Below are 12,612 nucleotides of genomic sequence, written 5' to 3'. Positions count from 1 at the left end.
TACGTACTAGTAAATGTGAAGAGTACTAAGAGCTGATATGTATGTATGCATTATTTATTCATGTAAGAAAAGTTACATGCATTATGATACTCTCTAAAGATGAATATATGGATCCTCTGTTAATAGATAAGTTATACGTACTAGTAAATGTGAAGAGTACTAAGAGCTGATCTATATGTATGCATTTTTTATTCATGTGAGAAAAGTTGCATTCATTTATTCTGCTATAAATGATCATTTATCAACCTTGAGATTAGTTTTCTGAAATTTGAGAAATAATTCGTATTTATGCATTTGGAAGATATGAATTCAAAGCAGCTTTACATTGCATTGAAGGTTTATATTTGATCACTCCACGGGAATCAAACCCATAACCTGTTTCTAACGCCATTGTCTACTGTTTGAAAAACAGGAGTATCTGTCTGAGAAGTTATAACCCTTCCGAGAAAGAAAACAATATGATTCTATCTTAGCAAACAGCCGTCACGTGTCAAGCATTCAGAGTCAAGTAAATCACTCATTCCATCGGTTAAAAAAAAAGAGCCTCAGATAAAATTGCCACCGTTGAGTGCATTGTCTATCCCTGCGTGCATGTGCATACTATCCACGCTCCGCCCTAAATAGTATTGAAAATTACTACTATCATGGGTAGTATGGATGAATAGTAGGCCTATGCACGTTAGGATGCAGGCCACTTTTGCTGTGCTGGATGCTCTGAATTAAAGTGACGGCTCATTGTTTGTGCTAGATATCAACATGGACTGAAACGAAAATGTAGTAATTACACCATAAATGCATATAATTAAAGATTACAAATTTTGGCTGATAAATTTTCTCATGTCACTGGCCATTGGCAGGTGTGGCAAAAAGTTATTTTTAGGCCCTGGGTGTAAACATGGCACATGAACTGCTGACTGATCATAACAGAAATCATTTTATGTTATTGTTATTAATTATAGAGCATTTACTTCATAATTAGAGTTTCAGTGGCTGTTAGTTAATGTCTATACTGCAAGATGGGCGATACCTGATACTATGCAAATATGCATTTTATAATTTTATGATGACAAATAGGATATAAGCACAAAATGCAAAAATAAAAAAATAATAATCTAGTTTTCTCCATAACTACTGCAAATAGAGGCTTACTATGAACAAAACGTAAACCCCCCAAAAAAGGTGCAAAAACCATTAAAAATATAAATATTGAACATATATGAAATATACTGTAATGAAGTAACGGTCATCGTGTGATCATTGCTTTGCCTTTTGAGTTAAAGTGATGATGGTCAGACATTTGTTTGAATCAAGTCTCCTTTATTTCTAGTGCTTTATGTCATTGCAGCTTTACAGTGATAAACGGGAAAATAATGATTCAGTGAAGCAAACAAAGATCAATTCTGATGTAAAGCAGCTATAAAAAATACAGTATAAAAAACAGTAAACAGTCAATATTCTGGTAAAATCAGGGTCTAACATTAGTATTCTGGAACAAAACACTAGCCTATAAATATAATGTATACATTTATAGTGTAATATAACCTAGATTGTATTTATAGATTAATCCTTTTAAAATACAAAGAAGTTATTCAGTTATGAGCATTAATGACACAGGCAGCAGCAGGTATATTGTCTGTGAACAGTAAAGCCCCCATTTCTTTGATTTTATTGGTTATCTTTTGTACCTCTTAATTTATTTTAATTAATTTTATATTTTAATATTTTTTAGTCTCACCAACAACCAACAGAGCAATATCAAATATCCACTTCATGTTGCCACTTGGCAGGGAGTAAAACTTAGCAGGTTAGTGCAGTTGTGTGTCCCTCAATAGCTGGTTGAGTAATTCTGAAAGTGAAAGTTTAGTTGTAATTAAGTATTTATACTTGCGTGAGCAGGAGAGAGAGAGCAGATGGGACTTAACTCAGACTGGTGAAGACATACAGAGAACGGAGGTGAGCAATAATTCTCTCTAAACATGAAATAATTTCCATTAGGACTATATTTGCTAATCAACAGCCAGCTACTGGAAAGGTTAAAATACGTATATGCTGTTTACTTCTAATGTGATTTACATATTTTGATGCATTTTTGAAAAAATGTCTATGAATATAGAAAAGGTTTTTCTGCATTTAGCCAGAGAAAAGAATGCAATGGAAAGACTATTTCATCACTTTTATATTTTTATGAGCGGATGTTGCATTGTGTGCACGCACTACAGTGATTCACTGTAATAAATCTTATCATCTTTTAATCACCCATGAGTTGTTTTTGAGTACTTTAATGTCATAAAAGTATATGGCTTGTGCATTTTTAACATTCAGAACTGATTTAATCCAGGTAAACATTTGCTGCTAAATGTTGACATTTCTGCTGAGCTTTCAATAAATCTTCCTCTTTAATGCATCTATGCAATCGCTAGTATTAGTCCTAAGTTCCTTTTTTTCTATTGCAGATTCACAACCATGAATGCCGTAAATGCTGTGCAACTTTTCCTTCTGGTTTGGACCTTTTCTGCTGTCTGTCAAGCTGATGGTGGTAAGAGAATGAACATCATTTAGAAATTGTTTGTGGGAATTTAAAGGAGGAGAATAAATCTAAGATAATGAAAAAATTCATAGACTCATAGATATATAAAACGTGACTCTTAAAATAGACCCGTTGTAAGTGCTTTCGATTCTTGGTCTGATTCAAAACACAGATTTAGTGTTTGGACAGATTACAGAATAGGAAGTGAAATTCATTACGGTCAGGAAGCAATATTGTTTTCTGCCCTTTAATGTGCTCTTTTATGTAAAACAATGTGTTCTTACAGATAAGTGCGAAATCAAGAATACAGGATCTTGTGTTTTCTGCATTGATATCTGATGCAGATGATTAAAAAAAACAGGATGAAGTTACATGCAGAGACTGCTGTATTATTCTGCTTTTAGAAAATAAATAGTGTGCATATACTGGAATTACATTTCATAATAAATAATAAAATATCTGACTCTTCCATGGCTAGATCAAATTCTAAATCTAACGTACAAAATACATAATGCAGTGATTTTGCATATGAATAGGTTCTCTAATGAAAGACTGTATATTTGTTGCATGATTGTCATGGAAACAGAGACACTGCAAAAATGCTTTTCTTACTTGGATTTTTTATCTTGTTTACAGCCCAAATATCAAAAAATTCTTAAATCAAGAAGGATTTTTTAAACAAGTGAAAATTATTTTCATGTTTTCAGAAAAAAACAAGTCAAAATTAAGTGAGTTTTTGCTTAGAACAAGCAAAATAATATGAGAAAGGGGTAAGAAAAAATATTATCTCAAACAGAAAACAAGATTATTTTTCTTACCCCATTGGCAGATTATTTTTCTTGTTTCAAGCAAAAATGCACTTAATTTTGACTTGTTTTTGAAAACTGATCTAAAAAATCCTTCCTGATTTAAGAATTTTTAGATATTTTGGCTGAAAACAAGACAAAAAATCAAAGCAAGAAAAGTACTTATGCAGTGCATATGTTATAATCATAAAAGTTTCATGAGATGAAAACATTTAAAAAACTAAATAGCACATCCTTTTTTAGTTCATTTGCTGTATTATTTGATATACATTGTTATTTTTCAGATTTCAGTGTAAGCTGTGATGATGTGACTGGATCTGTGGGGAAAGAAGTAACTTTCACCTGCAGCATTTCACTGCAGAGCACTGAATGCTGCGTTAAATCATATACATTTCGACCCTCTGAGGGCTATGACTTTGCAATCTGTAAAGAAGAGTTTCCTGTGAACACCTGTGATCTCAGGAAAAGCTTCACATGTAACTACACTCCAACTACAGCAATGACAGCGAAATTCAGATTCTTTGTGCAAGCTCAGTGTGGAGCAAAAACAGCAAAATTCACAGTGCAGTTAACAGGTATAATATTTTATAATATTCTGTAAATCTTTGGACATTTATGTTTAATCTACTAACAGTGGTTTAAAATCTGTTAACAGGGCCCATTAAACCTGAAATTGACAATGAAGCTCCTGGAGAGAAAGGTATTATATTTTATTATTGATTACGGTTGAATACTGCTTCAGGTTACTTAGATTGCAGAAACACAGAAAACTGCTCTTCAACATATTCAAAACTCTAAATCACCTGCAATAAATAATTTTAGTGTTTAGAAAGATTGTATACAAGCAGCTTTCTAAACAATGACACATCTCATCATATTAGAGATTTAAGAGACAGACAGTAGATAATCAGTTTTATCCGATTCTCAGCAGGAAAATCATATTGTGCAGGTCTGTGTGGAGAATCTGACTGTCAGTGGTCTGTTTATTTTTTAAGAAATGTTATAAAAGATTTTAAATGTACCTTTACAGGAAATACCAACGAGATCAAATCAGGAACATCTCCACCAGACACAGAAGTGAGTGTTGGATATAAGGTTTTTGTCATCGCCGCAGTTGTGGGCTGTTTCATCATCATCATCATGGGCATAATAACAGTCATTCGCAACAAGAAACCAAACTTCAACAGATCTTGTGGATTCCAGAAGAGGATGTTTCTGGGCATCAGACATGATGAAGACAACAGCGATCATTCAGAAGATGTGATCAATGACTCAGGAGTATGAAATCAATTTTGTTAGATTTTCCATGTGATGCTCATGTGAAGCAAGCTTTATTTGAACTCCACTAACTCTACTGTCTGTTATATCTCACTGTTATACTACTGAATGTATAACACTGGTTGATGCTTGTTGGTTTAAAACTCTGTCTTTGTTTCATATGTGACCCTGGACCACAAAACCAGTCTTAAGTCGCTGGGGTATATTTGTAGCAATAGTAAAAAAATACATTGTATGGGTCAAAATTATTGATTTTTCTTTTATTTCAAAAATCATTAGGAAATTAAGTAAAGATCATGTTCCATGAAGATTTTTTGTAAAATTCCTACTGTAAACCTATCCAAATGTAATTTTTGATTAGTAATATGCATTGTTAAGAACTTAATTTGGACAACTTTAAAGGTGATTTTCTCAGTATTTTGATTTTTTTGCACCCTTAGATTTCAGATTTTCAAATAGATGTATCTCGGCCAAATATTGTCCTATCCTAACAAACCATACACCAATAGAAAGCTTATTTATTGAGCTTTCATATGTATATATATATATCTCAGTTTTGTCAAATTTAACCTTATGACTGGTTTTGTGGTCCAGGGTCACATATATATTTCTGTGAAATAACTGTATATTATTGATCTCTTTGATCAGTGTATATATGTGTATATGTGACTTTAATCAACTCAAGCCTTTGAAGTTTAAGAGGAAACTGAAACTGAAACTTTGTTTGATTTTGCTCTTTTTGTCTGACTTTCAGGGAATGTCTATAATGAATGTAATTGGTAAATTCAAATGTTAATATAGCTGAAGTATGAAAAATATATTTTCCTAATATTCTGCATGTGCATTTTTCTAATAATCTGAACGGTGTGTGTTTTTAAAACATTGCAATGAATGAAGATTTGTGATACTCTCTAAAGATCAATATCTGGATTCTCTGTTTGTGGGTAAGTTACACCAGTTGAACTTGTAAAGTGTGTGAAGAGCACAAAGAGCTAATCTGTATGTATTCATTACTTTTTGTGTAAGACAAGTTTCGTAATCTTATTCTACAATAAATTTTGTAATACTTTTTTACATTTGCATTCAAGGTTTATATTTGTTGATAAGTTCATGATCTCCATAGGAACCAAACCCATAACCTGCTGACACCATTGTCTGTTTGGGATGTCTGAGAAGTAATAACTCTTCCGAGAAAGAGAACAAAATGATGCTATCTAAGCAAACAGTTGTCACGTGACAAGCATTCAAACTGAAAGCAAAAAAATATCGCTCATTCCATCACTTAAAAAAACAAGTGTTGTATTTCAACAGATGTAAACACGACAGATGAACCACATACATAAATAATGACAGTTGTGCATAATTATAGTGCATTTAATTAGTTTTTCGGTGACTGACAGTTAATATTGTGCAAATAAAAATAAAACAATTTCATGATCTCAAACAGGATATATACACAAAATGCAAAAAAAAAATAAAAAATTAATAAATAAATTAAAAAACTATACTTTTAGTCCATACTTTTATAGACCTACCATATAAACTAAATAAAAACCAAAAAATCGTATAAAACCTGAACGGAAATAAATATTTAAATAAATAATTGTAAAAATAAACTTGCTATGCAGTAGTCATCATTACGCTCATCATATCACTATAGACCATTTAAACAAAATAAAAGCTAGAAAATCATTAAAATCTGAAAAAAATATTCTGAAAAGAAATAAAGTATATTTTAATAAATAATGTAGAAAAATTTGTAAAAAATAAACTTGTTATGCAATAAAGTCATCATTATGGTCATATCACTACTGTGCCATGATGGTCAGACATTTGTTTGAAGTCAAGTTATATTTATTTCTGTAGTGCTTTATACAATACAGATCATTTCAAAGCAGCTTTACGGTGATAAATGGAAAATAATGATTTTGTGATGCAATCAGAGATCAGTTCTGCTGTAAAGCAGCTCTCAAAAAACAGAAAACAATCATAATTCTGTTAAATCAGTTCATTGATGAGTCAGTTTTATTCAGTAGCTGAGTAATGAACTTCACTTTTTCCATTCCTTTGAACCACACAGAACTTGTGTTTCCTCTTTCCAAGTATGTTTCGTAATTTCATCATCAATCATTTACACAACAACAGTAAAAGTAGTGACAGACTAGTGACAGACAGGTGTGACAGGTGGGCTGGAGAAACCATAATAATATAGGTGAATGAAATCAATCTGACAAGACATGAAATGAAATACAGATTTGCTGATATATTTTTGTTTAAGCAACTGAGAAGGCGACTGCATTATCTATTCTACAGTATGTGTGGTAAATGGCTTTTTATTTTGCTTTCGTCCTGCTTGTTCTGATTCGCTATAAACTGTGCAGATGTTGCACAGCTGTATGAGAGATTCCAAAACATTTTCTGTTGCTTCATGTCAAAATAAACAGCAGAGATTTCACCTTTGAGTGAACTAATTTTACCAGGGTTTGCCCTCCAGGTCTGGCTCATCTGCTTATAAATCATAAATCATATCATGGAGAGGGAATCACCTTAAACTGCAGAATATTCTTATGTAATTTGGAAAATGAAAGTCATAGATTAGCAGGTTTGAGGTTATTTTCTTGTGTCACACATAAAGGAATCAGTGTGGAGTAAAACATGCTCAAGGTGAAGACACACTTCAAGTGAGTGCACATTAATTTTCTTAAATTAAATATTAACCGCTGACCACAACAGTAACTTTTATTGCATGCACTAATCTTTCACCTAGAACAGACTCTTGATTTGTACTATTAAATCTATATTATTCTTGCTGTAGTTGCAGTTAACATTCTGCTTTGAAATTTAACAATGTATTGTGGTATGCACAATGTCATTAAAATATTTAAGAGAGCAAATGACTTCTCTGTTATAGATTAACAAGAGCAGAATGGCAGAAAACAAATTGAAACCATATGCAAGTCTTACGTAATACAGAGCACGTCCAATAGTCAAAGCAAAAGCTGCTGTGAGTGTTTTAAGCATATTATCGGCAGCTTAGTTAAAACGTGAAGATAAAATAAAAACAACAGTTTTATCGTTATTTGAGCTTGTATACAAAACCAGCAATTCACTATTTTGTATTTTTATTTTTAAACTAGAATCGTTTTGCATATGATTACATCTGATTATTATCTTTAAAAAAAACATTGAATGTTTGCATACTTTCGGACCACCTCTCTTGTCGTGCTTGTCATCAGTTTCTGTTTGCCGTGCATGAGAAACTAGCTAGTGCAATGCTAGCTATAAGACTAGCACTGTTCTCAAACATAGACGTCAGCATCTTCCTAATCCAAAAGGAAATCTAATAAGTGACCAATTTAGAAAGCTGTGCACAGGCAGAAACTTTTACATACCATTTGACTTGATAGATTTAGCTAAGTAAACAAGATGGACAATAGATGAAAATGTACTTTTCAAGGTTGAGCAATTTCCACATTAAAATGATTGTGCAGAACAAACCATAACTCGTGGAGACTTGAAACTTGGAGGTGTGGTAGTACTCACACCCTGTACAATGTCACCAAGACTCTGCCCAATCGCCCTGACGGGGGCGCTACAGTGTCCAAAAGTACGAAATTGCTAATTAATCGTTCGTTGCAGACTCAAGTGTCTTATGTCTCTGAAATCCAAAATGCAAAACCTACTTTTGTGAACTAGTACTAGGTTCTTTGTCTGATCAGAACCAAACCAGTGCTGGAAAATTCTCTGAAGAGTGAATATCAATAATTATATATAAAAAAATATATATAAAAAAAAGATGAAATTTCGACTCTCTGGCACAATGGGACGCGAAAACGTTTGAAAGGAGCAGGGCCATCTTTACTAAAAACAACTGTAACTTTTGAATGGAATGAGATATTTTCCAAACTCACAACATGTATGTATGTATCATACGATAGACCTCTTCATTCCGAACAACTTTGCCTCTAGAACCACTGCTGTCAATAAAACCATTTGTTAATTTTTTTTTTGAAAATGTTAAAAATCTACTTTTGTGAACTAGTCCTAGGTTTTTTTGCTCAATCTGGAAAAAAAAACAGTGCAGTGCAGTTCTCTGGACTCTCTAAGTCAATAGCTATTTTAAAACATTTGAAATGCACCATTTGGCAAGCTATAATGGGTTGTTTAGAAAGAAGGGGCCTGTCCAAACATACCCAAAAGCCTATAAAACCTAAACGAAAACTCAAAACTTCACGAAACCTGGTGAGTATATGCGACAGGTGATTCTAAACACGCCTGCAAAGTTTTAGGAAGATCAGGCCACAGCTGATGCTATAACAGTCATAAACATTAAAAAACATCCTATTTCTATGGTAAATAACCTAGATTTGCCGATGATGCTTTTTTAAATTATTGATTTAAGTGGTTACAGGCTTGCCAAATAATGTGTAATGTATTTGTCCTTATGTGCTTAAATGCCTTAAGCGCTTGAACCCTGGTAAACGCTGCTTGCAGCTATATTTAAATGAGTTCTATTTAAGATGAGTGTTTTTCTAGCTTGAACTAGTGTGATTGGAGCGGGGCCGCCTTTACTAAAATGGCTATAGGTTTGAAACAAATGAGATATCTTTTCCAAAGTTGCAGAGCTTGATCACTTAGTGGCACTGTAAGAAGGGAAAAAATTCAAAAACGTCCATAACTATACAACTGTTTGCAATAGTGATGTTAAAATTTGTATGAACGGTCTCGGACCAAAGTGCCGCAAGTGATTCAGTTGGCAGGTTAACAGAGGCAAATCGGAATGAAACTCATTGGACCAGTTTGACTCACAGTCCTAAAGAAATTTCAAAGAAATTGGCCACTAGGGGGCAATAACACGTTTTTCAAGGGTGAAAATGATTGTATATTGTGCTGCTTTCACATGATATTCATATTCTTTGATAGACCTCTTCATTCCGAAAAACTTTGCCTCTAGAATCTTGCAGGAATGGGATGCCAAAATGTTTTAAATGAGCAGGGCCCTCTTTACTAAAATGGCTATAACTTTTGAACGGAATGGGATATCTTTGCCAAACTCATGTAAGAGCTGAATCTAAGGGCACATGAAAAAATTGTGGAGCTTGGCCACTTGGTGGCGCTATAAGAGTGGGGAAAAAACAAACAAACGGCCATAACTATGCAACCGTTGTCCTATCGATGTAAAAATGGGTGCGCTCAGTCTTGGTCCAAAGTGCCACAAGTGGCTATAAGGACATTTACATATCTTAAAAAAAATGCCCGCCATAAGCCGATGAACTTTGAGCACCTGTTAGACCAGGTTAATGGAGGATCGAAACAAAGCTTGGTGGGCCTGTTTGACTAATTTGATAGAAAATGGCCACTGGGGTGGGGGGTCAATCCAACTGCTTGTTAATAATTGAGAAGATATAAAAAATTACTTTTGGAAAAAAAAAACTGCAATGCAATTCTCTGGACTCTCTAGGTCAATAATTATCAAAACATTTTTTAAATGTACCCTTTGGCAAGTTATAATGGGGTTGTTAAAAAAAGGGGCCTGTCCGAAAATACCTAAAAGCCTATAAAGCCTAAACAAAAACTCAAAATGTGCTTATTGCTTTAATCACTTGAACCCTGGTAATCGCTGCTTGCAGGTATATTTGAATGAATTATATTTAAAATGAGCGTTTCTTTGGCTTTTTTCCACTCTTGCACTAGTGTGACTTGTGTTTGAATCTCTTGGAGCTTAATCACTATTCAATTGCGATATTTTAATTCAGGTTTGCCGGTTTTATGATGCTTTTTAATTCAATCTAGTTAGACTTTAAACTGGATCAGTTCTGTTAAGTGCGCTTCTTGTGGTAAGTGCATTAGTGTCTTTGTGCTTTTCAAATTAAATTAGGATGTTATAAGAATTCATGTCATTCTTTTGTTGCAGAAGCAAAACCATGGATGTTGTAAATGCTGTGAAAATGATCATGCTGTTTTGGACTTTCACATCTGTCTGTGAGGCCAGTGATGGTAAGAAAATGTTTTCACAAAGGTTTAGATTTACTTGTAGCACTTTCCTTAACTATTCTTTTTTAAACTATTATTTTGTATTTCTTTTAGTAGAACACAGGAGTACAACTAGGTATTCTTTTTGCTGGGCTGCACAGTGACCCATATAGAGCTGACACAAAAGAGTCTGCCAATAAGTAGGTATTTTGGCAAGGCTGGCATTTTCCATCTGCCAAAAAAAAATCTTTCCTACTCAGTGTTGCTCCTCAAGACAGAATTCTTAGTGATTTTCATATACCTCTTATTTTATTATCAACAGAGTGTCAGATGTTTCTCCTAAAATTCATTAGGAGAAATAAAAGTAGACAACTGAGACATGAGAAAGTTCTGAGAGAAAAGAGTCAAAAATGACAATGGGCTGTGAGAAACATGAGAGATCTCTTCATTGTGTTGCTGTAATCTCTTTCAAGACACTACTATAAATAATGTGTTATTGCTCAGAGGTTGCTCTTTCTTTCTTTCTTTCTTTCTTTCTTTCTTTTTCTCTTTGTGTGTGGTTGCACTGGATTTTTTTTATGCATTTAATGGTCAGGACAGAAAGAGGAGATACAGAACAAAAAGGGGAGTGGCAAAATGGGAACAGGAGCAAGAAAGTATTTTCAGCTGGAACTTCAACTCATGGTGTCTGATACATACTGTATATGTGACCCTGGACCACAAAACCAGTCATAAGTCATTTTTATTGAAATAGAAGCTGGATAGATTAGCTTTGTATTGATGTGTGGTTTGGCCAATATTTGGCGGCGATACAACTATTTGAAAATCTGGAATCTGAGGGTGCAAAAAAAATCTAAATACTGAGAAAATCGCTTTTAAAGTCGTCCAAATGAAGTTCTTAGCAATGCATATTACTAATCAAACGGTAAGTTTAGATATATCCACAGTAGGAAATTTACAAAATATCTTCATGGAACTTCTTTAATTGCTTAAAAGTTATAATTTTGATGCAAATATACTACTTAAAACTGGTTTTGTGGTTCAGGGTCACATATCAAATACACTAGAAAGGGATTATATACCGGTGTGCACATAAGGCTTTCAGTCTGGTTCTTCTCATGACTAACTTGAGATTTGGTTTGGTGCTCACACTGCACATAGTGCGAACAATTAAATATTAAATTTTTTTTTTAAATTATAAAAATAAATATATAAATGCTAATATTTACGTTTTCACTTTTATTCGATGACTTAATATTTTCAAACCTAAAATTAGCAAGCTTTTATTTTGGCGGGTTGCCATCTATGCACTTCTGTCAAGTGAAATGCGTCAGTAAAAGCCAAATTCAGACTGTCAGCCCAAAGCAAAGACGCTTGCTGTGTTTTTTACAAAACGCCTGACGTGTTTACGTTTTATGTGGCGTGAAAACGTGAAAAAGCTTTGCCAAATCCGATCTGACCGGTCAGACTGAAACGGATTTCCAGGAATCCGATTTTAATAGGATTCCAAACCACATATGAATGTAGCTGGAAACGGATTTGCACAAATCAGATTTCATGTAGTTTATTGCTGTTCAGACTACCTAAATATTTTTTTTATTTCCTTTTATTATCTTGGTCGCACATCCACACCAGCGCACCACTTATGTTCACAACAATGCCACTGAACCGAACGTAACTCTGAAAATGTTCAATTATTGTCATGATTTTGTACTGTACTAAATGGTCAGACCAGGAAAAAAATTGGAGTACTATAGAGAATCTAAAAATCACGCCCACCGGAGGGAAAACAATCCAGCGCTCTCCATTGACTTTGTATTGCGGGAAGCTGCCTCCTTGTCATTTCTGACTTATAACAAATATCAGAACAATGTCTAAAAGCTGCTATGTGACAAGGTGTACATTAAACAAGCTGAAAAACACAAAATTACATTTTTATAAGCTGTCAACTAAGAAAAACAAGACATTTAAGGACACAAAAGTAGAGTGCAACATGTTTTATTACGCCGAGAACTGCACCCGCTGGAG

At 33.7% G+C, this 12,612-nt stretch overlaps 1 protein-coding gene across 1 annotated transcript; it reads left to right on the top strand.

Moving 5' to 3' along the window:
- Nucleotides 1-1,911: 1,911 nt before the first annotated feature.
- LOC141298278 (uncharacterized) lies at nt 1,912-5,685 on the top strand. Its single transcript, XM_073828786.1, has 5 exons — nt 1,912-1,953; nt 2,454-2,536; nt 3,618-3,908; nt 3,989-4,033; nt 4,364-5,685. The coding sequence occupies exons 2-5, from the start codon at nt 2,464-2,466 to the stop codon at nt 4,615-4,617; spliced, it is 663 nt and encodes a 220-aa protein (XP_073684887.1). The 5' UTR covers nt 1,912-1,953; nt 2,454-2,463; the 3' UTR covers nt 4,618-5,685.
- The last annotated feature ends 6,927 nt before the right edge of the window (nt 5,686-12,612 follow it).

Source organism: Garra rufa, chromosome 22, assembly GCF_049309525.1.
Source record: "Garra rufa chromosome 22, GarRuf1.0, whole genome shotgun sequence".
NCBI lineage: Eukaryota > Metazoa > Chordata > Actinopteri > Cypriniformes > Cyprinidae > Garra > Garra rufa.
The sequence above is the reverse complement of the archived record's forward strand: the minus strand, read 5'-3'. Positions and strand labels throughout refer to the sequence as shown.

Bases quoted from the DNA above. Each gene is read 5' to 3' on its own strand.
- LOC141298278 (XM_073828786.1), top strand. From the start codon at position 2,464: ATGAATGCCGTAAATGCTGTGCAACTTTTCCTTCTGGTTTGGACCTTT. The intron at 2,537-3,617 runs GTAAGAGAATGA...GTTATTTTTCAG, and splicing joins TGTCTGTCAAGCTGATGGTG to ATTTCAGTGTAAGCTGTGAT. The intron at 3,909-3,988 runs GTATAATATTTT...ATCTGTTAACAG, and splicing joins ATTCACAGTGCAGTTAACAG to GGCCCATTAAACCTGAAATT.